The 27,921-nt window shown below is 40.1% G+C and overlaps 1 protein-coding gene across 1 annotated transcript; it reads left to right on the top strand.

The window, feature by feature from the left end:
• The first annotated feature begins 200 nt into the window (after positions 1 to 200).
• UBA6 (ubiquitin like modifier activating enzyme 6) lies at positions 201 to 27,840 on the top strand. Its single transcript, XM_039710525.1, has 33 exons — positions 201 to 553; positions 2,858 to 2,920; positions 3,817 to 3,911; positions 4,752 to 4,780; positions 5,563 to 5,657; positions 6,160 to 6,271; positions 7,359 to 7,439; positions 8,016 to 8,138; positions 9,906 to 10,029; positions 11,273 to 11,376; positions 11,795 to 11,857; positions 12,307 to 12,383; positions 13,043 to 13,109; positions 13,524 to 13,667; positions 14,356 to 14,423; positions 14,693 to 14,771; positions 14,960 to 15,040; positions 15,404 to 15,481; positions 16,733 to 16,914; positions 17,269 to 17,374; positions 18,105 to 18,194; positions 18,304 to 18,384; positions 18,957 to 19,085; positions 19,916 to 19,967; positions 20,074 to 20,137; positions 20,986 to 21,055; positions 21,681 to 21,752; positions 22,439 to 22,556; positions 23,571 to 23,764; positions 24,888 to 25,015; positions 25,803 to 25,890; positions 26,264 to 26,358; positions 27,621 to 27,840. Exons 2-33 carry the CDS (start codon positions 2,880 to 2,882, stop codon positions 27,754 to 27,756), a joined length of 3,066 nt encoding a protein of 1,021 aa, XP_039566459.1. The 5' UTR covers positions 201 to 553; positions 2,858 to 2,879; the 3' UTR covers positions 27,757 to 27,840.
• The last annotated feature ends 81 nt before the right edge of the window (positions 27,841 to 27,921 follow it).

Below are 27,921 nucleotides of genomic sequence, written 5' to 3' on the forward strand. Positions count from 1 at the left end.
AATGGTTTAACTGGCTGCGGCCAGGCAGTCGGCGCGCAGCCCCTTCCGCCGGCGAGTCGCGGCGGACCCGCCTCCTCAGGGCGGCACCGGCCCGGCCCCTCATGTCGGCGCAGGCGGGGAAGCGCCGCGGCACCGGCGCCGCCGGTTCCCACCCCTTTCCTGCCTCTTCCCCCGCCGCCGCCGGCTGCGCTCGGCCGGGGTGGCCGGGGCGGGCGGCGGTGCCCAGCGCCGCGGGAGCGCCCCGGCAGCGGCGAGCGGGGGCTGCCGCCGCCAGGCTCTGCTGCCGTCGGGGTGCTTCTGAGGCAGCCCCTGAGCTCTGTTGGGGCTCCCCGCTGCAGATCCGAGGTGCCGGTGTTCCCGCATTAGCCCGGCTGGGCAGGAACTGGGTTTGAGCCTCCTCTCCCTCTCTCCCGCCGGCTGAACAGGGAGCCTGCACCGACTGGGAGCAGCCGCTGGAAGCTCCGGGTAGGTGGGATGAGTCCAGGCCTCCGAGCCATCCCGGCGTGCTGAACCGCGAGTGGTTAACGCTGCTTCAGCCTGCGGTGACCCGGAGGTAAGAACAGCGTGAAAGCAGCGCACCGCTGCAGCTCCTGTGCCTTTGCTGCTCTTCAGAGCATCTCAGCCCTTCCTGGTAACTTCTCGTAGCTTCCCGCTTTGTCCCTGGGTTATGTCATGCAAGCAGCTGAGGCTTTAAAGAATGAAGAACATTACCTTAGCACTTAAATACAAGGCTGACATTAAAACTGATAGTGTTGGCTTTTAAAGGGAAGCAGGCAGATGTGTAAATGTTGAGCCTCTGGTAAGAAGAAGGACATAGTGTTAGAATGACTTTTTTACATCCATTTCTTTGAAACAGACTAATACCAGTGGAACAAAAGTGAGAAATAACTTGGATGCAGAAATACATTAACCAAGTTTGTCCTACAGTCACTTGACCACAGTGTCATTAGATCCTCCTTGTGGAAGGAGGTATTTTGCCCTACCTGGTGAGTGCACTGGCAGCATCTCAGTGCTGTAACTATGACTGCAGGAGAATGGGGAACTAAAAAGTATATTGAAAGAGCCACTGTCAAATGAAGTCTGTGTGAAACAGGTGGCTGAGTTTCTCTTGCCAGTTGATCACACGTCCCAGTTGTTTACAAAAGACTGTTTGGGAGAGCATAGAGATTGAGATGGCTCTCAGCAACCACAGCAGTGGAAGCTGAGCATTTTTGTTCAGGGGTGGATCACCTTCCCCAGCTTAGTACCACAATCCTTTTATGTTGTGTAGTCCCAGAGTGGCAGTGCTGTTTGAGGAGGTGACTGTGGAGGAGCAGAACAGCTCTGGTCTGAGATGGCTTGCTTTGAAGGGGCCCTTCAGTCTGGTGTCTCAGGCAGTGGCTGAAATGAAGGCCCTTATTTAAGCATGGACTGAAGTCTGTCTGTAAGGTGTGGTGTGTTGCACTCTGGCTCTAGTAAAATGCTCATTGCTTGCCTTCAGCCCATGTGGGTCAAGGGCATGGGAGCTGCTCTGAAGTGGCTGGTGGTGTGGACTGTGGTGGAGCTGCCTCGTGCTGACTGCCTGGAGTGCTTGCTGAAGTGCAGGAGTTAATGCTTTGTGGATGAGATTGTGGCCTGTGTGCAGTGTAACTCTGTCCCTTGCTGTGCTATTTCAGTGCTTTCTGAAAACCAAAAGGATGAATTTTGGGTCAGAATGTTGCAGTCTCCACATCGTGACACGCTGCAGATACCATACTTCAAAAATGTTTGCCAAAGTCACCTGAACAGGAATTAGATTTTGGAAAACCAAAAGGATGAATTTTGGGTCAGAATGTTGCAGTCTCCACATCATGACACACTGCAGATACCATACTTCAGAAATGTTAAAATGTTTGCCAAAGTCCCCTGAACAGGAACTAGATTTTAGGCAGATTTGGAAGCTGTTTTAGGGTATATCTCTGCTTTCCAAAAAAAAATGTCCTTAGTATGTCTGGGCCCTTACTTTTCAGTCTCAGGAGAGAGGGTTGTCAGCTATGTGTAGTTTCCAAGGCAGTTTGTAGAAAGCTGAAATAAGATATGTGACCCAGAACATCAGTTCCTATCACTACTGCAGAAGTACACACGGGGTCTATTTTGGTCATCCTGTGTTTGGTGGCAGTCACCTGCCAGTTTCAGGAAGCACCAGCTCCCAGTGTGCATAAGTAAGAAACAAGGTGCCCAGGGGCAGATTGTTCCTAATCCTGGTGCTTAGTTATCACCAACTTAACAACAAAAACATCCTTGTTAATGGCTGAAGGCCTTAATAGCATAGATTCCATTTTTTCTTACAGTCCTATCAAACTGTCTAACTGCATGTTTTAATTAAATGTTGCAGTAATTCAGATCTTTGGGTGTTGGTTTCTTCTCTTAGCTGAAATACTTGTTTTTTAAGGTTTTCAATTAACATAGAAACAGTGCAGCATAAATGCCTATTTCTAGACATTCAGTGATCTTCTATCTTCTTTTCAAAAAAAACCTACTGATCAGATGGATGCAAGTTGATCAGCTTGGAGCTGATAAAAAGAAGTTGCTATTTCGGTAAATCTAGCTGTAGCAAATATGATAAGTAAGTCTTGCATTTCCTCAGTGGGGAAATTAATGTCTGTTTGTATTTTGAAAGCATTTATTGAAGATTTGCAGGTTTTTGGCTGGAGTGTGTTTTCCTTACCCAGGTGCTGTGATGTTCCAGAGCTTCTTAATGTTCAAAGTGATTCCTGTGTAGCATCACTTTTTTATTTTTCAGCTCCTTTAATGAAGAACTGAGTGGGGCAGGGAGGGGGTGCCAGCTGTGAAATTGTATCTGACATAACCAGCTCATTTCTTTTTGTAACCCTTCTAGTGTAAACAAATCACATTGAATCATGGCAGCAGACTCTATGGAAATTGATGATGCTTTGTATAGGTAAGATTGTCTGATTTTTAAGTGTTGCTCATGGCTTTTCAGGATCACTTGCATTTATGTGCAGTAATGTTACAATTTCATTCATCCCTCAGCCTCTGCTGTGCTTCTTAGTCCTCCTTATCAATATCTCTGTTACCTTCCAGCCTCAGGGTGTTGGATTTGAGGGTTTTTTGTAGATTAAAAAAAAAGTTAAATATTTATTTTGGTTTAGTTTTGTTTTAATTTGTTAGCTGGGAATGTCTTGAGATCACTTGGCATGGTAATTGTTCAGAAAGTCTCTACTGGGACAAATGATACCCCTGTAAAAACATGGTGGGATGAAAAGCTTCTTTGTGTATCAAAAAATAAAAAATAATTATAAAAGTGCTTGTATGAAGAACAAATAAGGCTTCTTTTCAATTCAGTGCAGTACTTCTGGTGTTGTGTCACTTTACTTTTTGGCAGTAGCCTCATGAAAGTTGTTCTTTTCCTTGATGATAAAGGAGATGTTTAGAATGGTGTAAGTTTAATTGTACAGTTGGATGTTGGGGCTCTCCCAGATTTCAGGATCTGACTACAAAAGCTGTGCCACTCTCTGTTCTGAAGATTTCTGATAACAAAGAAACTCTTTTGCGTGTTTGTGTCTTCAGTAGTTAATTCCAAAAACTTTGTTTATCCTGAAGAAGTTTTGCAGTGATTTAAAATTATAACTTTATTTATCTCTCTAAAATCTGGCACTGACAAGATTGTGCCAGATAAATGCATTTCGCTGCATGCATTGTGAGTGCAAATCTTCTGTTTGATTGATAAACATTTCAATTTTTAAAAAGTTTTTTTTAATGACTGGGAATTCTTGACTGCTTTTATGTGCTCTTGACTTTGTGTCTTGTTTTGGTCTGAATTTGTCTTTGCTGTAGTCGCCAGAGGTATGTTCTTGGAGACACAGCAATGCAGAAGATGGCTCAGTCCCACGTGTTCCTGAGTGGTATAGGTGGCCTTGGGGTGGAGATTGGTAAGTTAGGTAACATTTATTTTAAAAGACACAAGTGTGTGTAAACATACTGTCCCAGAATACTTCTGAACCTTAAATTTAAATATAATAAGCACATCTGAACTGTCTGAGAGAATTTATATGTGCATGATGCATATTACTAACATTGCAGATGCAGGAAAGATCCTGGACTTAAGTTCTCATTTTACTAGAACAGCATTCAAATTTTACTTTAAAATGTGCTTCCATGAGCCAGATTGCTTTACCCAAATCTTGTGTCCTGGGTGAAGGTTTAGGGTAGGTAATCCAAGTTACTCTTTCAGGTATCAGTATGAATGAATGTATTGTAGGAATAGCTATAGCCCAAATTTTTCCCATGTATGAAATGGGAGGATGTGTTGGAGAACAGAACTATGTGGTGAAAATGCCTAACTGCCCAGATACAAGAGACTCCTTAACAATTTTCCTCACTCCTCATGAGCAAGATGATGTTGCTCTGGCTGGTTCGTGCCTGGGGTGTTACTCCTTCAGTTGCCTCTCATGGTTCTCTGCACCAGATGCCAGAACAGAGTCATGGGGTTTTGTAGTTTATTGTCATTACTATCTCTGTAATCACAGTTGTGGGATGAACAGCTGACAGATGACAAATGTAGAGAGTCTTTTTAACCTGGCTTATGTTATTTTGCTTTCTGGGGTGTTGTAGAATGCTTGAGCCAAATGTAAAAGAGAAAAAACCCTTAAACTATGAAGTTCTTAACAAAGAAATACTGTTATTGTCCACCTGAATAACTATCCAATTACAGATTTGCAAATAACCTGCAATAATCTCTCTCTGGTTTTGCTTTGTTCTTGTTTTTTCAGCCAAAAACATCATTCTGGCTGGGGTAAAGGTATGTAAAACAGTTCTATTGTTAGGTATTCTTGGGTAAGCATTAGAAAAAGGCAAAACACTACTAGCTAATTAATCTAAAGTTTCTGAATCTGTTTTTCAGTAGAAGGGTTGAGAGACCTTGTGAGAACCTAGGGGTGAGAACTTCCAATAATCTGGATGTTCTAGTGTTAGATCTCACGTTAATGTCCACTGTGCTCTGAAATAGCTCATACAGTATTTTAGCCAGCTGATTAGATACTGAATCCTTTTGTACAAAGTAGTTTCTCCTAAATGGAGTGATCCAAACTTGAAACCCAAACTATTCAAAATATGTTATCTTATTTTGTCAACCATTAGAATCCTTTTGTGTAGACATTAGAATGTTGGGTGTTTTAATCCAACAACTGCTTTTGTGCTGCTGGGATTAATTTTATTGGCAAGAAGCCTTTTAAAACTTCTTTCCAATAGAAAAAGATCAAATGAGTCCATTAATTTTCAGATGACAATTGTGCCTGTATCACAATCTGACAAAAATCATCCTTGATATTTAAATGCTCTCTGTTACCACTACAAACTGGAAGGAAAATGCTGAATGAAGTGCATGTTGCAGATGTGTTTTGCTCTCTCAAACAGTAAGAGTTTTCTTGGGAAAGAGGTTGGGAGAGCTTGTTCTTATATGTGCTACAGCTAAATCTTCTGCAGTGTTAGTCCTCCACCACTTTATGGGGCTTAATCCATTCTTTTGGGTGCTGTGACATTGTATATTTTTTCCAGCAAATGCTTTTTGACAAACTTTCTTAGGCTCTTACAGTTCATGACACCAAGCACTGCACAAAATGGGATTTGGGGATCAACTTCTTCATCCATGAAGATGATGTTACCAGTCAGAGGAACAGGTTAGTGGAGTCTTTGGAGTGAGAGAGGACTGAGCCTGATGGCTCATCAGCATCAAAAATAGCAGTTTGTTGTCCAGGAGCTCATATCAAATACCTATTAAACCCTTTCTCTGGAATTGCTGGCTGTGAGTACAGTGCCCAGGTAGATATTAGAGGAACTTGTCTAGACTTGGGACTGAGGTTCTGAGTCACAAGTGTCACTCACTGCTTGTTATGCAAATTTGATAGTGGGGGCCAGCATGCATTTCTTCCTTGGGCTTTCTCAGCCACCTGTACAAGATTGGACAACAGCTATGACAGCAGACAATCTGTGAGTCCTGTGGGATATTGGACACAGCAGTTTTCCTCAGACCTGCTAGGAACTGAAGTGTAAATAAATGAGTTGTTGTTATTGCCAGGAGACATTGTGAGGGTCTCTTGTAGGGTATGTGTAGTATGAATTTCTGTATTGAAAATACAGTTTTGTAGATATGTAAAAAATTGAAAATTGCTTTTCTTTCAGGGCTGAGGCCACACTTCCTCGTATTGCAGAACTCAATCCATATGTCCATGTAGCAGCATCCACTGTGCCACTAGATGAAACCACAGATCTGTCTTTCCTAAAGCACTACCAGGTATGTCACTCTTAAAGCAGTTGTATGTGTATTCGTGTATTTTGTTCAGATCATACAACTTGGATTTTTAACGTAAGTAAATAGAATGAAGAACTTTGAAGTATATGTTGAGATGGTGTAAATAAAACAGTAGGTCTTGTATTTAGACTGATGAAGTGTTGTGCGTATTTTTTTCAAGACTAAAACAGTGGGTTTGTGTTCCCACCACTTTCTTAGTACACTTACTATGGAATTTGCTATGACAATAAATAGCTAAGTGGGGTTGCTGTACAAATATTTTTCTTTGAAGGTGAAACTGTGACTATTCTTTGCAGCTACATAGCATAGATGTCCTACATATGTTCTGTGTGCTGTATTCCAGGCAGCAGAAGCTCAGGCTGTATATTTAGATGATTCATGTATGTATGTATGTAATGAAGTGTAAGTGCCTCTATGATGAAGTGAGGGCACTTGCAGTTGTTCAGTCAGCTGTCTCCTGCCTGTGTGCATGGCTCAGTCTGAGTAGGGAACCTTTTCTGTGTGGCTGACATACCAGCACACCAAATTTCTGAATGTCCCAGCTACAGCAGGTCAGTGTAACTGAATGGGTTGCAGTGCACGTGCCTTGGAACCCAATACTGTCCTAGGCATTAAAGGAATGTGTGTAGAGAAGCTGTGTCTGCAGTTTTATGACCACAAATACTGGACGCCTGTGCAGACTTCTTGGTGTGCACTGATGAGTATTATTTATGTTTGTTAGTTAGCTTTAATCCTAAAATTCAAAATCTACATTTTTGCTGAGATTATCTATAACTGTTTTGGTAAATATTCTAATTGGGTATTGAATTTCAAAAAAACCCAAAAACCTCCAAACAAACAAAAACCTGAGAATTTGCTGTTCCTGTTCTTACTCATTCTGTTTCCAGAACTTGTGGGGTGGTAACAAATCTGCTTTAATGAAAAAACTTCCTCAAGACTGCTTTCTCTTAAGTGTGGAGGATAGGAGTAAGGACACCTAAGTAACTTAGTCTAGGTGCTAAGTTTTCCTATAACCTGAAGATACTGATTGCTTTCAGTGTCTTAGAAGTATTTCTGTTCTTGTTCACAGTGTGTCATATTGACTGAAGTAAGTCTGTTGCTGCAGAAGAAGATTAATGACTTCTGTCATGCTCAGCAGCCACCTATTAAGGTAATAGAAAAAATGCAACACATGAATAATCTGTACAGTGGGCATTCTGGACCTTCAGGGTGTTCTTTCCAAAAATGATGAAAGCTGGTTATGAGGTGTATAATTCAATGCAAATGGCATGTTGATGCAGCAGCAGGAGTTCTGGGAATACAGTGCTGCTGCTGGTATTATCTGGATACCAGCACAGGTAACCACAGCTTGGTCCTTAATTAAAAAGCAGTTGTTTTAAAGAAATAGTTTTCACTGTTAACTCAAAATGGTTCTGAAAGAATGTGCTGGCACTGAAGGACGTGCTGTGGCTGAATGTAAGAGAAGCAGGAATGGCAGCATTTTGCTGTGTAGTGATGTTACTCCTGTGTTGTGAATGGGCACAGAAATGCTCCTGCAGGTTCAAGGTCTGCCCTCAGTGCTGTGCTGTGTAGTGTGGCCTGAACAGGTTTTCCATTCTACAATGGAAACAGCAGGTTTCCATTGTAGAATCAAACCTGCTGGTCTTCAGCAGGCTCCAGTGTGAGGCATCATATCTGTGCCTTGTGCTGTTCTAGGGATGCTCATGATTTTTACTTTCTCTTGTAGTTCATCAGTGCAGATGTGTATGGAGTATGTTCACGTCTGTTTTGTGACTTTGGTGATGAATTTGAAGTGCTGGATACAACAGGAGAGGAGCCAAAGGAGATCTTCATTTCAAATATAACACAAGTAAGGGATAAAAGTCATTGTGTTGCTTTAACTGTGTTTAAAAGGACTCATTGTTGGCTCTTGGAAAAGAAGAGTGCCAGAGTGCTTCACTTGAGCAGCCTGCTAAGCAACTTAAAATTGGTGCTGTGGGAGAAGCAAAGTTACTTTGGTTACTTTGTTCTTACTGTTGCATCCTGTTGTTACTTACTATGTAACATAATAATGATTTTTTGATTGGGGAGAGAGTGAGAGGAAGAAATGAGATGTAGAAAGAAGATGTAATTTTGGTGTGGGAATAGGGTAAATCTTCCAAGGAAGCATGAAAATAGGCATGAAGAGAGCACATTTTATAAGAAACTGCAGCCCCTACAGGCAGGCTACTGGAATAATCAAGGGCATTGAGAGCATATTTTGAAAAAATTTAAAGGTTTATTTAACCTACCAAAGCAGAGGCAATGAGAAGAGGATATTATTGCTAGTACTTCCAGTGCAGAATGTAAGGATGTCCATTTAATCTTGTATTATTGTTTTATAAAGGGAAATTACTTTAGGTCCTTTTTGCAGTTCTGGAAATCCAGACAATAAGCTCATTCATCCAGCAGCAAGTCTTTTGTCCTATCTCCACTCTAGATACAATACTAACCAATCTAGGAGAAGTTGTACACCAAGTTGTGTTTGGTGTGGATTGAAGCTTGTGATATGATGATTTGGGTATCCTGTTCCTAGGTGCCTTTAAAAGGGAATGGATGACTTGATTGTTGTTCTCATTAATTACATAAGGAGTTCATAGCTGAGTTTCATGTCTTGTGCTGATTACCTGCCAAGTCAAGGAATGAATATATATTTCTATATGTGCCTTGTGTTTAATAATCTGATACCTGAATTTGGTTGTATCTTCTTCCACTCTGAAGTGTAAAACTGATGAAAATTAAAACTCAATGCCATCAAGTGCCTGCTCTTGTCCCATAGACAGGGTCATGGTGGCACTGTGTCCCTAAATCAGAGCGGAATTTTCTCCAGTCAACTCCTTGCCATTGTTGAGTTCCACAAAGAATGTGGTCCACTGTAACTAAGTTCTGTGCTGCTTAACTGAAATCTTTCCTGTACTGGGGTCTCAGGAAGGGATGAGAGGAGACTTTATAGGCCAGGCTTACTTGCAAATCCACCAGGTTACAGCCTGAGGTGCAGCACAAGGTACTTGATGAGCTGTGTTCAGACTGCAGTGAGGTCTCTGTGTGCGTGGCAGGTTGAGGTGTTGTCTGAGATTCCTGCAGCTGTAAGCTTGTCTATGACCTCCTGAAGCTGTGTCTCTTCTGTATGCTGTCCAGCTTTTTAAGCTTCCAAATTTTCAAGAATGAGTTTGGATGTCCTTTCTAAGGATATCAGAAAGGAATCATGGAGTAATAAGGACCATTTACAAGACTTCATTTTTTTATGCCTCTGAAAATTTCTTTGAACGTGGGGAGTATTTTTAGTTTGGAAAAAGGGGATAAATATTTTAGAACATAACAACGGATTTGACTGCTGAGAGCTAGCGAATGCAGTTTGCTAACATACTGAGAAGGAAAACAGTGAAAATGAGAGTTTGTGTTGTAGAAACACTGTTAAATTGAAAATTGTAGGACTGAAAAAGTTGCCGTAGGTAACTCTCTTGCTGTGACAGAAATGAGGTGTTAAAAGTATTAGAGACTGCAGTTTCAGCAGACACAAAGCTATGTGCCTGCAATACAATGTGACCCCAGTGCACAAGAGACTTTCCTCCTTGCTGACTGCCATTTTTTATTTCAGTCAAATCCGGGTATTGTCACTTGCCTTGAAAATCATCCACACAGGCTTGAAACAGGACAGTTCTTAACCTTTCGGGAAGTTAATGGAATGTCGTGCTTGAATGGTTCCACACACCAAATAACAGGTAAAGTGCTGCTGACTCATTTGCAAGGTACTTATTTTCTGGCCTGGTTTAGCCATTGCAGTGTTAGTTACCATGGTCAGAGGAGTGCTGGATTGTGCAGACCTCCAGTGAGCTTGCACAAAAAAATTGCTTTTTGGTGCAAAGGTCTTCCTGGTGTTGTTTTGATAGCATTTAGTAAAGGCTACCTGAACTCATCTTGCTGCTTAAGGAGCCAGTGGAATTGCTCAGCTCAAACTGTGGAATCTAGTTGGCAGCATCTGAGCTGACCATCCTTCACTGCTGATGAAACTGGTTTGGTATTTGGAGGGTCCCATAATGCCTGTGCTTCTGTCATGGTTTTGGATACCACTTGGTGTGTCATTGTTTGCCTTGTAGCTTTTTTGGGTGACGATTTAAGTGTACAGGGATGCATTGACAATGTTCTAAGAATGCTTTTGAAATTATTTTCATGATTTACATCTACCCTGCTTTGTTTTACTTCATGCATGTCTCAAGGCATTCTGCTTGGTTCCTTTTGGATACTAGGGAATTTTCCAGTTCCCAGATCTGAATGTCTGTTTGTAGCAGAAGAGAGAGCAAGTGGATGGGGATTGTTTGTTTGTTTTTACCTGTTTTGTGGTCTGAGACAAAAACCAGTACCCTTGAAACACGTGCTTGAATCTGTTTCCTCTGGGCCCTTGCATTTTGCTAGAACTGATGCTGCAGTCAGTTCATTGCTCCTATTCATGGCTTAGCTTGTGGTTTTAGTTTTCCATGAATTAACAATTTTTCTGTCTTTTTGCCTTGCCTGAATGATGCTTCCCGTGTATGAGGGGGGAAAATGTGTCAAAATGCTCCAGCTGCCTTTTTTGATTACCTGTAGTTCTCATCACAGGGCTAAAATCCTACTCAGAGCAGTTAATACTGGACACTGCTGTGCATGTTCTAAAGAAAATTAAATGCAATTTCATTTTTGTTAAAGAGCTGTGGTCATCAGAATTCTTGTTAAATCTGCTGCCACTTAAAAAAGCTCATTTCATAACAGATCATGTGAAACTAATGCTTTGTCCCTCTGCCAGTTTCTGGGTTAATCCTGTTAGAAGGATCAGCTGTGCTTATGCTTCCAAAACGAGGTTGCCTGCTACAAAATTGCAGTGCTAAAAGAAAGGACAGGAAAACCCCCCCCCACTTCATTGTATACAGAACTGTAGCATCCAATGGCACTTTGAATTATCTGTCACTGTTGATTGTCTTCTCTTTTCAGTGGTGTCACCTTACTCCTTCAGCATTGGTGATACATCAGAGATGGAGCCTTACCTGCATGGAGGCATAGCTGTGCAAGTGAAGACGCCCAAGATGTGTTACTTTGTAAGTGGGTCTTTGACAGAGCTGGGTTCTCAGGTATTAATGCTCTGAGTACTGGAAGCAGAGTTCAGCACATACATGTTTCCTAGAATTATAGAATATCCTTTGTTTGGAAGGGACCCACAAGGATCATAGACTCCAGCTCCTGGCTCTGCACAGGACAGCCCCAGAAATCACACCCATTTAAAGATGAGTCTTGCCACTAGGATATGAAACCTCTCTGACCATTTTTGATAGAAGTTGCAGTAGATAATTATTTTTAGCATCTACTACGGTATGAATAATGAAAAGAGCAATGGCAGTGCTGGTCAGAAAGGATATGTATTTCTTAATCTCTGTAGGAAGAGTATTGTTTTGTCAGGTAGAAGTGGCTGTTGTGTTCTTAAGTAGTGTGTTGTTGTCATGAATTCTGCTTTTCCAGGAACGGCTGGAGAAGCAGATAACAAATCCATTATGCCTTGTTGCGGATTTTAGCAAGCCTGAGGTAATTATCTTGTGGGGATTTGGGCATAAGTGCTCTAATAGTAAAAATACATGAATTGTAATCTGTAACTTTAGCATATAATTTCTTTTTGCCCTTCATGCTGGGCTTTGTTATTGATGTTTGGCAAAATGCAGTGCATTATAATTTCTAGTTAGAAGAAGATTACTGCACTTTCAGCTTTAAATTCTTTTGGGGACTCTTCAGTTGGACTTAGTTGAGGTGCGTGTTGTATGTGTGTAAAGGGTGTTGCATTACTGAGCAACAATTTTTGAAAAACAATAATAAAATGTATTTCAAAGTCACTTTTAATGTTATTTTAAAAATTTTTTTGAGTGTTGTATTTAAGAGACAAGAAATGAAATGGTAAGAAAAAAGTTCAGATAGTTGTTTTTGTTTACGTCATTTCTTTCTAGTTTGTAACTGATCAACAGCTGTTTTTTTCTTAACAGGCACCTTTGCAGATCCATGTTGCCATGCTTGCCTTGAACCAGTTCCAGGAGAACTTTGGTCGTGGACCAAACATTGGGTAAAGCAGCAGTGTGTTTGCAAAGCCCCGAATCAGACAGATCTCTCCTTTTTGTATAATTCCTGGGTGGCTGTGAAGCAGGGTACCTCCCCTGTCTGGTGCCTGATAGACCATGTAGAAATGGAAAGTTGAAAAATGTTACCTGATGTGTGTCTGGGTGTGTAACAAGGCTTTCCCAATACAGCAGTGACACTCTCTGGGCCCAGGTAGACAGCAGATGCTTCTGGAGGAGGCTTCTGTTCTAGTTTTTTTACATTGTGGGACTGATATGGAAAAGTTGTTTCAGTGATCCTAGATTGTCTTGTAGTTCATGGATTTAAAAAAAAAAATAACGTAATGATTTGGGTTTAATTTTCAGTGGTTTTCATTCAGCTGTAGTTCTTAATGTGTGTAATTTTGAGCTAAATGAAATAAAATTACTTAAAAAGTATAAATCTTAAAACTGTACTTGCGCCTGGGCTTTTCCACTGAGACTCCTGTTTTTGAGCTAACCCTAACATTTAGAAGCACATCTTGAATGCTCACTGTTAAAGATAACGAGATTCTAAACTTCCTTCTGTATCTGTTGCTTTTTTCTTTCATTGATTGTGTTTCTACACAATCAGTGTAGAACTTCGGAATGTTTAAGTCATCATTATTGTTTCTACCCTGGTGTCTAGATGCCTTCAAGATGCTGAGGAAATGCTGAAAATAGCCATTTCTATAAGTGAAACACTGGAAAACAAAGTGAGTAAGGAATCATTGTCATTATGACTCACTTTTTAATGTGCTTATTTACTTGCTTAAAAGTCATGTTTTATTTGTTGGTCCTTGTTCTGGCTTTTGAGTCCATTTTGAGATAGATCAGCTGGCTTTCTGAAGGCCATGTGAGGAAACAGAATGAGATATCAGCATGGGTTCAACTGAATGTTGACCTGATATGAAGGCTGATCCTGTGGTGATGTGAATCCAGTTTTTAGACAAATGCATGTGACAGATACAGGTTATATGGTGGATCTGTCTTGGGTGGAATCTTGGAAACCTTTTTGCTAGTCAGAGTGAAATAATCTGTCTTTTACTGAAGAAGAATGGTCTGTGAAACTGTCAAACACTGACTTGTTCACTGAGGGGGTAAACCTGTTCCCGTGTCTTACATTTCAGCCTCAGGTGAATGGAGATGTGGTGAAATGGCTGTCTAGAACTGCTCAGGGATTTCTACCTCCTTTGGCTGCAGCAGTGGGTGGTGTTGCTAGCCAGGAAGTCCTGAAAGCAGTAACAGGAAAATTTTCTCCATTGCAGCAGTGGGTAAGGCTGTCTTGGTTTTTGGATGATTATTTTGACATCTCATGAATGGATAGTTGTGTGTAAATGCTGTATATTCAGAGTAACCTGAACAACTCCTATAGCATGGAACTAAAAAAAAAAAAGAAGATTTGAGACTATATTTAGAATAAGCAGTGTTTTTATGTGTACAATAAAATTACAGCCAGTTTTAGTAAAAAGAAATTGTATTTGGGGTTCAGATAGCACATTGTTTTTCCACACTAGCAAAAAGAGCCTTGACTTGTCACTGCATGGATGCAAAGGTGTGATATAGTGCAGATACCAGCTTAAGCTACTGTACGTAAGAGCAGGGCTTTCAGACTCTCAGGAGAAATGTCAGAGTACAGTTGGATTAAAAAATGTCACCATCTTCAGAGTTACCTATGGAGGGGTAACATGCCTGTCAGAAGTCAAAAATTTGCAGCTCACCTGTTTGGGTTGTTTTGTCCCCTCTGTGTTCAAGTGTTTTTTCCTGTCCTCTAAAATTGTGAGCTGAACTGTAGGGTACCAGATGCTGTGTAGTCTTCCAGTGACAGTAAAAACTTGGTGCTCCTACATTTCCAGACTCTGTTGTTCATACAAAGTACTTAGTTTTCAAATTTAAATAACATGAATGTTTTTCACAGGTTTTTAATGGATTTCTTTTCTTTTTTTTTTCATTCTTTTGCAGCTATATATAGATGTTTTAGACATTGTAACACCTCTAGAGAAGGTGGGCTCTGAGGAGTTTCTCCCACGGTAAATATAACTACAAGCTGCTGCCTTATGTACAGTTCACATCTGAGTCTCAAGCAGGCACAGATGTCTTTTAAAGTTAATTCAGTGCTGTTTGCTGGAGGGACAGGTTGGGGGTTAAGAATGTGTGTCCTATTTTAGCATGAACAGGAATTATAGACTCTGTCTATAGACTTTCTTAGTTCATGTCCAATTGTAGTTTGGCATCAGTGGTGCTACCATGATAAATAGCAGCTTGAAGTCTCCTGTTTTTGTCTCCTGTGCCTGCATAGGGGAGATAGATACGATGCCTTGAGGGCTTGTATTGGAGACTCTCTGTGCCAGAAGCTCCATGATTTGAATGTTTTCTTGGTGAGTATGACTGACACTGTTATACTTTTTGCAAATGCTTTGTTGGTACAGCTAATGCCCACTGTCCTCAAAATACATGAGGGCAACTCTGTGATGTGTCACTGCAGAATAAATGGTCCTGAACTGGAGTGGACTTTTCTTTGTGGTTTCCATTTACATTTCTGATTCTACAAATATATGTTCTTTAGGTTGGCTGTGGAGCCATAGGCTGTGAAATGTTAAAAAACTTCGCACTTCTTGGTGTTGGTACTGGGCAAGAGAAAGGATTGGTAAGTCACCTGTTAACCTTACTTCTCCCTAGAAGTAGTGTGACGGGGAAGAATTAAATGATTTGACTACTAAAATTCTTAAAAGCTTAAGTCTTGCTTCAGGTTTATCTCTGTGCAGAAGATACAATGGCCTTGGCATAGAAGGGTGTGCAATTAGAAGGAGAATACACTTGGAGCACTCTTGCTGTATTTTGATTTTAAAACAAAATTTAGTCAGTCAGTGTAAGCAGGGCTTTGGCCACAGTGGATGCCAATAGCCGTGTTTTGTTTAGACAAGTGTTTATAGAAGTTTCATCAAGATCATTGCTCAGTGTTGCACTTAAATTGTAACTTCAGCTGTTGCTTTTGCCCCTTCTGACTTAGGTTACAATTACAGATCCAGATTTGATAGAGAAATCCAACCTGAACAGGCAGTTTCTTTTTCGACCTCATCACATACAGGTAGGCTTTCTTATTCAGTAAATTTTCTGGACTATTGTGTTTCTCTGTCCTGTGTTCGTACAGAGAGCTGAACTTGAGTGTCTGTACTTCTGTCTGGAAAAGACTTAAAGGCTGTAATGAAATCTAGGGTTTTTTTTTAAACAGTGCCTAGAACTCCTATGGTATCCAACTCATCACTAGTATCAGTTAAGTAAAATTGGCTTGTCTAATCTTAATTTGTACTGGTGTTTTTGACTAATGAAATCTCTCAAATTTGACAGCTGGATGAGTACTGAATTGCTTAAGAGCCTGCCATGCATTACTATGTTGGAAATGCTCTACTATGCCATTGAAATTTGGGGAAAATAAACCAACAAAAAATAGACAGTGCTGGTAGAAATGTTCTTGATATAGCTCAGTAGTGGTGCTGCTGATGGAACTTGACCAAAGTTTGTGTCTTCTGACTTAATTCAGTTTTCACTAAGCTGGTAAATAGTTTTGAAAGAGCCCAACATGTACATTCAGTAAATGCATGACACAGAAGCTGTTAATTCCTTAGAAGCTGAGAGAACATCCCCGTACTTGCAAACACAGCACAAAATAAGAAAGGTGGCTTAGATCATGACAGCAATGCAAAAAAAGGCTTCCCCTGCTCAAAACCAAACAGTTGAATTTTCTGCTTCCTGTTTATGTGTAGCAAGTGTGGGAACAGACTGCACTTTGGATGGATAGATAAATGGAAGATGAACCCTGCAAGCTTTTAGAAGCCACAGACTTGAGTGCTGATCTGATCCCTAGATAATTGTGGTATGGCTAGAAGTGTTGGGTAGGTCAAGAACTCTGTTTCAGTTTAGCTTCTGAAATTTGGTTTTGTGTGAATGCCTTGCAGTATTGTGATTATTCACAGGTGCTTGATGTCTGTACTGGATAGACCCAGAGTTACTAATGGGTTTATCCTCAGACAGTCATGAGCTGCTCATAAGAAAAGAAATTCTTATGAGTGGCAGCATCTGGCATCAGTTTCAGTTACTTGATAAACCGTTTAAGCACTTCCACGATGTGGTCTCTGAAACACTAAATAAAAAATAAAACTAGATTTATAAGATATTTATCAGTGAGGGAGGTATATAATTAAATATGTTGTTTATTGTATGTTTTGCATATTAATACTTCTCGCAGTGAATTTTGCCTGATCAGTAAATGAAGTTGCTATTTCTGTGTCCCTGATGTTCTTTATCTGCATATTGCTGATATCTGTATATATGCTTTCAGAAACCTAAGAGCTACACTGCAGCAGAAGCAACTCTGAACATCAATCCTTACATAAAAATTGATTCAGATATTAATAAAGTTTGTCCAGCCACTGAGAACACTTACAGTGATGAATTCTACACCAAGCAAGATGTGATTGTGACTGCTTTGGACAATGTTGAGGCCAGGAGATACATTGATAGGTAAGGGGTGGAAGGGAAGCAAGGGCAACTGTTAACTTTTGATGAGGATGAGAATACTCCATCAGTTTTAAGGCTGAATTATTAAAGCATAAAATATGGATTTAAATTTAAAAGTAGAGATATTGACACTTACAGATAATTTCTAATGCTCATAATCCACACATGCTGAGGTGTATGGTATCCTGATCTAACCTGAATAGTTCTTGTTTAATATCTTTTTTCCTGAGTTTAGTGTAAGCTTTCCACTCTTCTGAAAGTGCCTAGAGACAACTCTGGTTGCACTCCAGTAATGTGTGCAAGGCAAGAATGTAGAGATTGTTCTGTACTCTGATAGTCTGTGTCTTTCCATGTCAGTCGTTGTGTAGCAAACCTGCGTCCTCTTATAGACTCTGGAACTATGGGAACAAAAGGACACACAGAAGTTATTGTGCCCCATCTGACAGAGTCCTACAATAGTCATGTAAGTCTTCCAAGACCTTCTCTCACCTTCTGTAGCTTGTCCCATGATGCCCTCTGATTCTCTGATCATTTTTATGTGTCTTTCTAAAATAAGTGGCCTATTTGAGCTGCTGAAGAACAGTACTGTTAAGAAATAATTGCTTCCTTTGTTTCTGAAGAAAACTCACAGGAAATAAAATTTGAGCAGTTCTTTACAAGCATACATAATAGTTCTGTTTGAATGGGAAAGGGGAAATGAACCTTCAGGCTCTGTTGCTGATAGACACTACCTGCAGTGTTGCTCTATTTTAAGTTCTTGTGGAGATATTCACTGGTTGAGAACACCATGAAATAGTGCATGTGGACACAGAGACAGGATTTTGAGCATCCTAGCTGTCTTGTTAGGGTCCATACAGAAGTCTTTCTGGCCTTCAGTGACAGGGCATGAAAACCTTTGATGTTGAAAGTGTACATGAATGCCAGCTCCACATCTTGGAAAAGCTGGCTGGCAGTTTCACTTGTTTGTTTCAAAGTTCAGTTTTGCTTTCCAGTGTTGAGTTTAGACTACTCCTCATAAATAAGAATTGACAATACTAGCTAGTGTTCATAAAACAGATTTCTAAGCATAAAAAGCCACTTTGTATTTTATAACAGCAGAGTTTTTAACTTCCGTAGTGTACAAGTTCTTGGTGCTATTATTAGCAATTAACCTGGATAAGCCTGCATTGACATGCAACCCTCTTTAATTACAGCGGGATCCACCAGAGGAAGAAATACCTTTTTGCACCTTGAAGTCTTTCCCAGCTGCTATTGAGCATACAATACAGTGGGCAAGAGATAAGGTAATGAATTAACCTTTCTGGCATTCAGCACAACTTCATGTGTGTTTGGAAGGGCTGGCATCTGATATTCTTCTTGCATAATGCCATATTTGTTCTTTTTATTTTACAGTTTGAAAGTTCATTTTCTCACAAGCCTTCATTGTTTAACAAGTTCTGGCAAACCTATCCATCAGCAGAAGAAGTTTTACAGGTAAGGGAATGTTGCCAGGGTAAAATAGAGGGTTTAAACAACTGCTTTATGGATTTTATTTCTATTTAAGGCCAGTGAGATTAGGGTTAGTTTCTGACTTTTTTCAGAAAACCTGAAGATTTACTTGGCCAAGTCATTAGTTGATCATATGAGCAGTAGTTCTGGTGTGTCTCATAATTAAAAGCTTCTCCAGCTCATAGGCTCTGTACATGATGTAGAAATACCAGAAAAACTGAGATACTGCTAGTGTGTGATTAGTGTATGTCACACTGATATGTAACTAGCTGGGAAAAATGAAACTAAGACTGAGTTTGAAGTGAGTTCAAGTAGTAATAAATTAGATTGGAATTGTTTACTGTCTTTTTCTTTTGAGTGTGTAATGGCCTGTGGTTCAAAGGGCTGGTGGAAGTAAATGGGGAAAAACCCCAGTGGAAAGGAGCACATAAAGGATACTATTTCATGAAGTGAACATCGGTTTCCTCTTGCCTGTGGATTACTAAAAACATATGTACTGTTTGACTGGATTAGGAGGAATCTTGTCTGTTTTAACTTTTTCATGTTTCTTTATCTAGAGAATAAAAACAGGAGAGAGCTTGGAAGGCTGTTTTCATGTTATTAAAACTCTCAGTAGAAGACCCCGAAGTTGGACTCAGTGTGTAGAACTAGCAAGAGTAAAATTTGAAAAGTATTTTAGCCATAAGGTAAGTAAGATCTGTAAATGAGGTAGTGTGATGAGGATGATGAAGATTTTAGAAAACCTGGTGTCCCTAATAATGAGGTGTTCAAGTCTTTGCATTCACTTTCATCTCTTCATAAATAACAAATTATATTTGAAACCTAAAAATGCGGCGTCCCTTTTTAACTGTAGCACTTCTAGGTCTGGTTTATTAACTCACTCTTAGTACTCTGTTCAGTATTCTCCCTGCAGTTTTCTTGGCATTTTTCCATTGTTTTCCAAAGTGTCACGATTATCAGATGTCTTTTATTAGGCAGTGGGTTTTTGTTTCCCTCGCTAGACTTCAGTTACTGAACTCACCTTTGTAACTCTGATGTTCTCAAAGTTTTTTCTGAAATAAGAGCCAGTTGTTCTGGCAGTCTGGTCCGCAGTGTCTCTTGAAGTATGTGTGTAATTTTGTAGGAAAGATGGGATTGGGATGTTGTGGATTAATAAACATTCCTATGCATACAGGATCCCTGGTGGTAGTTGTCACGTTGAGAAAATATTGCACTACAAGTTGTGAATCCATATGCAAGAATCCTAAAGTGACAGTAAGGTGGGGGAGAATGCATTGCTTCTTGGATTAAATGCCTTCCTTGAGCTTTGTACAGATGAGGTGACATTGTCATCTCCGTTCTGTGAATGAAATGGGCAAGCACTCTGTCTAGTAGTGCTTGTCTTTAAGCTGTCCATCTTGACAAAGGTGTTTGATTTTCTTAACTCTTTAAATTACTTTAGCTAGTCAGGCTTGATTTAGTGTGGTCATGTCAATCTATGTGACAAATGACTAAAGCTCTCTGGTTTTTCCTCTAGGCTCTTCAGCTCCTTCATTCATTTCCCCTTGATACACGATTAAAAGATGGAAGTAAGTACAAATGCCCCTTTATGCCTGTTGAAAATTCATGGCATATGTCATGTTGTTGCTGCTCCTGGTTCCTTAGGATTTCATCTTAAGTCTGTTTTCCTACCAGGTTTGTTTTGGCAATCACCAAAGAGGCCTCCTTTCCCAGTGAAGTTTGAATTTAATGATCCTTTGTAAGTATAGTACTGTCCCAGCTGAACTCAGTAACATCCTATAAAGCCCACCTTACAGCAGGAAGTGCAAGGCTGTGGCTTTATAGCCCTGGAAGTTGGACTGGAATCAATAGCTGTTAGTGCACAGTCTTACCCAGTGGCAGATTTGGTGAGCTGCCAAATACTTTCACTGCAGATAATTTAACTTTCACTGCTATGGGATTGGAGGGTGCTTTTCTGACAACATCTAATGTGAAATGGCTTAGAACAACCCATTTCATGTCTTATATGGCTGCAGAATTACTGAGTTGTTGCTGTCACACCTCCCTGCCCCCACTGTCTACATCATAAAATGCAGGATGTGCCAAATGACCTAGTGAAGGGATTACTTTTCTTGTTCAATACAATTTGGGTCTGACCTAGATGGCTTGGGTATTACAGATAATTTTAAAAATGGATGTGGTTGATGAATTAAAAAGCTTTTATCTTCTGTATATCTACAATTGCTTTGAGAAGCTGGATCACTGTTTTTAGTTTGGGTGAAAACTGACATCATGGTAAATATCAAAGTAATTCTGAGATTAAGCTTTTTATCATATTGATGTCATTTGAGCATTGGTAATTGTTTGCTTGACTGCAAAGGATAAGGAGGCATGGTTTTCATTAAATAACTCTCTACTCGTCAACATTTGCTTAGTTTTGGGGACATCTTCTGAGTCACTCAAAGTGTGCTATTTTGTACTGTGTACACTAAAGGATGGAAATTCTCTTTCTCAGTATGTTTGTTCAAGATCTTGAACGTGATTGCAAACCTTTGGGCAACTGAAGTAGAAAAAACAACCAACCAAAAATAATTCTTTTTTCTTTAGGCACTATGGTTTCATCGTGAGTACAGCAAAGCTCTTTGCAACAGTGTACTGTGTTCCTTTCACAGAAAAGGTAATCCAGACTGTAACAGTGTTCCCTTAACTTGGTGTTCAGTTTTGGCCTATGACCAGCTGCCAGTTCTTTTCAAGGGCTGATTAAAGAGATTCTTATAGTAATCTGTCCTTCAGTACTGTCTGTTTGGCAGCTGCTTACACTTTATTTAAATCCCTAACCTGGAAAAGAAATGAGTAGTGTATTGGATATTTTAAGTAAGCATTGAACTTAGTAATTATTATTTTGATGCAATATAACTACTGAACTGAATGAAAATCTCTTTAAGGCTTTTTTAAAAATTTATTGTCTTAGTTATGCTATGGAGGTTTTATTTCCTACTGCTTACAGTCTCTGCATTGCTTATCTTTTTTTTTTCTTGTTTTTTAATTGGACCTTCCTGTAAGTCAGGTTTGCACTTCTGTTCAGTTTTCTAGTGCTAGGCACTTCACACTGCTCTGGTTTGTTGTGGCAAATGAATTGTCACTTGGTGTTTTAATGATGATGTTTAGCTGAAACATCCCTGAATATCTGTGAGACTTTTTGAGTCTAGTATTCTTTGAAATCCTATTGTATTACAGTCTTTTTGTGGAGGCCTTTTTGAGTTGATGTGAATTTAAATTGTTTTTCTTCAAATCCATAACAGGACTTGTCAGAGGAGACCATTTTGGGGATTATTTCATCTGTGAAGGTACCAGAGTTTAGACCTTCAAACAAAGTAAGTGTAATATTTAATTTAAAGAAAAAAATAAAATATTCCACAAGCATTGTCCCACATCTCCAACTACTGCATTGATGCCAGTGAGAAATAAACACAAACGATAATGTTTTTTGGGGAAATAAGTGTGTTAAGGTTAGAGGGAGCCCCTGAGGAATACCTAGTTCAATCCTCTTGCTTAAACAGGGGCAGCTAGAGCAAGTCATCAAGGACTATGGCCCACTGGGTTATGAATATCTCTGAGAGTAGAGACTTCACAGCCTCTCTGTGCCAGTGTTCAACCATCCTCACAATTTTTCTAGGATGCTTTTGTTTGTTTCTTTTTCTTTGCAGTATGTTTGTATGTTTCTTAGGGAATTTTGTGTGCTTCAGTTTGTGTCTTTGTGCTGTCACTGGGCCTGCTGTGCTGTCTGTATTTCCTCCCATGAGATACTTGTGCACATTGATAAATCCCACTGACCCTTGTCTTCTCCACTCTGAACCACCACAGCTCTCAGCTTCTCCTCGTATGAGAGATGCTCCTGTCCTTTAATGTTCCTAGAAGCTCTTGGCTGGACTTGATCCAGTAAATCCATGTCTCTCTTGAGCTGGGGAGGAAAGCCTGCAAGACAGGAAATTTAGTACACTTGACACCTCTGCTGTATGAAGTTTATGTATTTTATTATTCAAGCTCTGCACACTTGCAGGTTGTACAGACTGATGAAACTGCAAGAAAACCAGATCATATTCCTGTCAGCAGTGAGGATGAAAGAAATGCTATTTTCCAGCTGGAGAAGTCTATACTATCCAATGAAGCACTGGAAAGTGAGTAGTGTAAACCAGTGTCATAGTTTAGGAATATCCTGCATTTGCATTTGCCACTAGCCACATTCGCATCTTTGGATGAAGCAGTTCTGGAATTCTGCAAGAAGTAGAGCTCATACCTAAAGCTTTCTGAAGTGCCATGCAGATACCTGTCCTGTTGCTTGACATTATCTTATGGTTCTGTATTTTTGTGATTCCTGGAAGTTTTAGGGCTTTCTCTTATGCTTGCTTGTAATTACAACACTGATGACAGGGAGCAGGCAACAGTGGGGAATTGAACTCTAAAGGAGGGGGAAAGGGTGCTGGCTGGATCCCAGATGGACTGCAAATGATTTGGGCATGAGAAGGCTGAGTGTTACTACTTAGAGTTCTCAGTCTGAAATGATCCTAAATTATAAAGACTGTTAAAAGTCTTCCTCAGCATCTTCTGGATTTAAAATGAGGATGATCCCATTCCATTTTGTGCCTGGCCACATGAAGAGGCCACTAGGTGATTTAAAATGAGGATGATCCCATTCCATTTTGGCCACATGAAGAGGCCACTAGGCAACAACTACACACAAGCTTTTTTAGCCCATGAATCCAGGAGAAAGATTAGCTTATTCCTAACTCATTCTATGGAGTGTCAACTCAAAACTCTGATTCCAATGCTACTGAGTCGATATTTTGAAATTTTTTCAGATAAACTAAGGTTTAAAAGGCAATTCTCTCAGGATGGAGCTTTAGTGAGGTGGGGTGTATGAAAAACATCCATAGGGATGTTCAAAATCTATTCTTGGTGGTGCAAGGAAAGTAAAATTATAGAGCTCTGTTGATGTTTATTTCATTATTCACTTTTAGCAAGTGATATTATGAGGGGCATATCCTAGCATAGGAAAACAAGTAAGGCACCAAGCTCCAGGATGTGAAATGTTTAATTTGTTAAGGTTCTGCTTCCTTTAAATTGTGTTTAGGACATCTTCAGTTTTTTAATAATAATTTTTTGCTCTTTTATATTTTCTTTTTGATGAGCAGCTGACTTGCAAATGAAGCCCATCTCCTTTGAGAAAGATGATGATAGTAATGGGCACATAGATTTTGTAACAGCAGCATCAAACCTGCGAGCCAAGATGTACAACATCGAACCAGCTGATCGGTTCAAAACAAAGCGCATTGCTGGAAAGATTATTCCTGCCATTGCAACAGCTACTGCTGCAGTATCAGGGCTGGTGAGATTGATTTTTAAAATGCATATTTCTTTCTCTTACTGTTTCTTGCCTTAAACTGCTGTTGTCTGGGTATTGATTACTGCTACCCTGACAGAGGCTCCTCTAAAGAAATAGATTTCTTTCTTATGTACCAATAGCAACAGTAATGCTTGATTCTAGGTGTGATTGTTGAGGAATGCATGTAGTGCAAGTAGCTCAGCATGGAGTTGCAGTGCCAGCTGAAGCTTGAGCTCTGTGTGGGAGCCTCAGGCCAGAGGTTGTGAACTGATGTTGACCCTTTGCACAACAAAGGGCATGGGGACCTGTGGCCCAGGACCAGACACTCCAGGACACAGCAGGAGCTGAGGACTCAGCTGGAAGACCCTGGACTGTTAAGCACCGAGACTGTAAGGGTACAAAAGCCCAGGTTGTCCTTTGTTCAGGGCCCCTTCTCCAAGGCACCAGCTTGAGCTGTTATTCTGTTGCTATACCATGGTAAAATTACTCAAAGAACCTACAAGTCTGAGACTCTGCTAAGGAAAACCCAGCGTCCAGCAAGGAAACCTTGTCTGGCTGTGAGAGTGGGTGAGTAGCAAGGCAGTGATTGAGAAGCTGCCCCCTGTGAAGGGGATTCAGTCCCAGCAGTGAAAGTCTTTGGTGGTGTGAGTGTGGCTGCTGGAGTGGCTCCTGAATGGTCAAAAAGGAAAATTTCCTTAACTTGGTGAGTCTTGGATGCTTTTATTTTTGATTTGCAGCACAGAAAGATGGGTTGGAATTTTGCATTTTGATTTGTTTTTGGCCATTAGTACTAACTTCCATCAGAATGCCGCTGCCAAGAGTGGAAAGGATCTGTTTTGTAGTAGTTCATGTTCATGCATCTCAACAGAACCTCATGCTTTGTGGAGATTGCATGAGCCAAACAGTTTTGGAAGAGTACTACAATAAATACAGTTTTGAATGTTTTAAGTATTTCTCTTGGCTGCAACAGAATTTATTTATGTGGCATAGTGGGTTGCATTTCCATGTTATTTACTCTGCTGATTGGACTGATGTCATTAACAACTTCCTTGGTAGTTGCTGGCCTCTTAACTGCACTAGAGTTGATAACACTAAAACCTAATAAATAAATTCTAATTTACTGCAGGTTGCACTGGAACTCATCAAAGTTGTGGGTGGCTACCCAGCTGATGCATACAAGAACTGCTTTCTGAACCTAGCTCTTCCCATAATGGTCTTTACAGAAACTGCTGCAGTAAGAAGAACGGAAATCAGGTAGGAAGGACAATGGCAGAAAGGCAAGAACAATATTTGGAAACCTACTAATTGATGCTTAGAACTTGCTGAACCATTCCAACAAGTGTGAATTTTAAATAGTTACTAAATCCAGATATCCACTTTAAGGCTTTATGTGCTCACATAGCAGAGCTGTGATGGAACCACAGCTCATGGCCATACTCCAGTTAAGCATTCTAGATATTCAAGGATATTTTTTTGTTGTTTAAATTTGGAAAATGATTAATTGCTTTGTGCTTGCTATCAAACTCTGCTGTCCACTTACTGTGTACTGCTAGAGGTATAAGTGATCCTTGTAATACTGCCAAGGGTGTCCCATAATGCATTGCCCAAGAACTTCCTGTTTGGAAAATACACATCATATTCATGTGTCCTAATTTTAAAAAATAGTGGCTTTAAAGGCTTGGTTTGGTTTTCAGTGGAAGCTGTTAACTGTGAGACTTGAAAAATGTAGAGAAGGTAGATGTGTGGCATTGTTCTTAGGAAACATCCCAGACATGCTTTTACATCTTGTTCAGTACCAGAGCTATTTTTTAGTAGGTCTGAAAACTCAGTAATTTCATTGTCAGATACCACGTTTACTTAGAGGTCTTACTGTGCCTTAGCAAGGTCAGAGGGCTGGAGAAATGGCAGTAGAGAGGGAAGAGGTTTTTGCTCAAGATTAAACAGCACATCAACAAGAAGATATGGCAGTTCTCCAATACACTTTTAAAGGGAATGACTGAGTTCACATTCTAAAGTAACAACCTTTTACTTTTTAAAACAGAAATGGGATATCATTTACCATCTGGGACAGGTGGACAATTTATGGGAAAGAGGATTTTACTCTGTTGGACTTCATAAATGCTGTCAGAGTAAGTTATCTACTGTTCTGGGTTAAGACAAGAGGAAATCAGTTTCTTGTTTTGGGTTGTTGAATTGTGGTTTGTTTTCTTTTTTATTTCCATCAAGTTACTGTTCAAACCAGAAAAATTTTAGTAATAACTAATGTCAGTGGGAATGTCTCTAATGTCTCTAAGGCATCCAAGCCTGTTTTCAAATTCCTTGTTAATTCAGTTGGCTCAAATGTATCTTAATAAAACTTTCTGTCAGCATCCATGCATTAGCAGGTTTTCTGGTTTGGATCCTATGGATTTCAATAATTAGCTGTAGTATTTGCAGCAGTAGTATCTGCTGCTTTGGGCAGCTGTTCTAGTCTTTTAACAGGTTTTAATTTGTGAATTCCAGGAGAAATATGGAATTGAACCAACTATGGTTGTACAAGGAGTCAAAATGCTCTATGTTCCTGTGATGCCAGGCCATATTAAAAGATTAAAGTTGACGTAAGTATAACTGGAAAATGGGATGCAAGTACACATAAAAATTTTGTTCATTGCTTGTATCAACGCATGCGTGTCTGACAGCATTTTTTCTCAAAGTGATTTCTAGCCATTGATACTTCAGGAAGAAAAAAGATAATTTCTTACTTTATGTAAAAAAAAAAAAATAAAAGAAAAAAGAGAGATTCAGAGGATCAGAGATTCATCATTCATAGATTCTCTCTGTGATGAGAAAAGGAGACTTGCAAAATACTGCTTTAACTGTTGAATACCAGAATGAGAAATCTAAAGAAGTCTGACAGTAATTTCTTGAGGGGAAAGAATGTACCCTGGTTCAAGCAGAACAAGACTACTAGAACCTTTGAAACTGGCTTAAAACTCATGCTGATATTTAGCAACCAAGCTCTGAAGGACAATGTATTGCTTGCAGTTTGAGATTTCTGTAAGTCTGTTCAATTATAGTCATTGCTTGAGATTCAACATCACTTCAGCCCTTTTAAGAATGATGACATTCACAAAGGCTTTGCTATGCTGCTTACAGACAGGAAATTGAGGTATTTCACCCTGGCAGTTTGGCAGGATGTGAAGGCAAGGCACTGGGTTTTGACTGAAGGTCTTAGCAAAATAACAGCCAGATTTCACCCAGGTTTAGTTCTGCCTTACACCTGTGGATTGAACTACTTTAGCTCAAAATCTGTTCCTTACAGCTCCTGTGAAGTGTGTGGTAGTCAGTGCACACAGACTTTGCTGAAGCAAGTGGATGCACTGATCAGTACTGTTTTGAAGGCCTGACAGTAGGTATCAGGCAGAGAGGTATGAGCAAGCTACTTCAAACACCTGGGGAGAGAAGAGCTGCCAAGCTGTAGAGTGCCTGGCATACTAAGATGAGAATTTACAGCCTGTCTCCAAAAACATTGCTTATATGCTTTCTCTTACAGCTGTGTAAATAATTTTGAATGAGTGGGGTATGTTATGAAGTCAAAGTCATGGTATGAAGCTGCCTTCTAGTGAATATCAGGATTTTTTACTACTCTGAGACTTTAATGGGCTGTCAGGAAAATGGAATACAATTTGCTAAAGCTCAGGTGGAGGAACAGCTTTTGTGTGCAAATTAGAGGTGGCTTATTCTTCTTATTCTTTAATTTGGTCTGTAGTATGCTGGGCCAGTACGTATTGCTGGCAGTGAAATTCCTCCTAGTCTGGCCCTGAATTCCCACTGCCAGTCCTCCTAGTGCATTTATGAGCTGCTCTTCATTTCTTTATAGGATGCAAAAGCTTGTGAAACCATCCGCTGATAAGAAGTATGTGGACTTGACAGTATCATTTGCTCCAGAGACTGATGGAGAGGAAGACTTGCCTGGGCCACCAGTGAGATACTACTTTGTTCAGGAAGACAATTGATGGTAGAGACACAAAAGTCACTCATGGACCATTTGTTCTGAAAGGAGTGTGCTAATTTTCAGCTATTAAAGATGGTACTATATATTTCTTTTTGGTGAAGCCTTAATTAAATGGTGAAAATCAGTGGCTTTGCACTGAAGACAAACTGGATTTGTTTCTTCTGCT

The sequence above is a fragment of the Passer montanus genome, unplaced genomic scaffold, assembly GCF_014805655.1.
Source record: "Passer montanus isolate IOZ18808 unplaced genomic scaffold, ASM1480565v1 scaffold23, whole genome shotgun sequence".
In the NCBI taxonomy this organism is placed as follows: domain Eukaryota; kingdom Metazoa; phylum Chordata; class Aves; order Passeriformes; family Passeridae; genus Passer; species Passer montanus.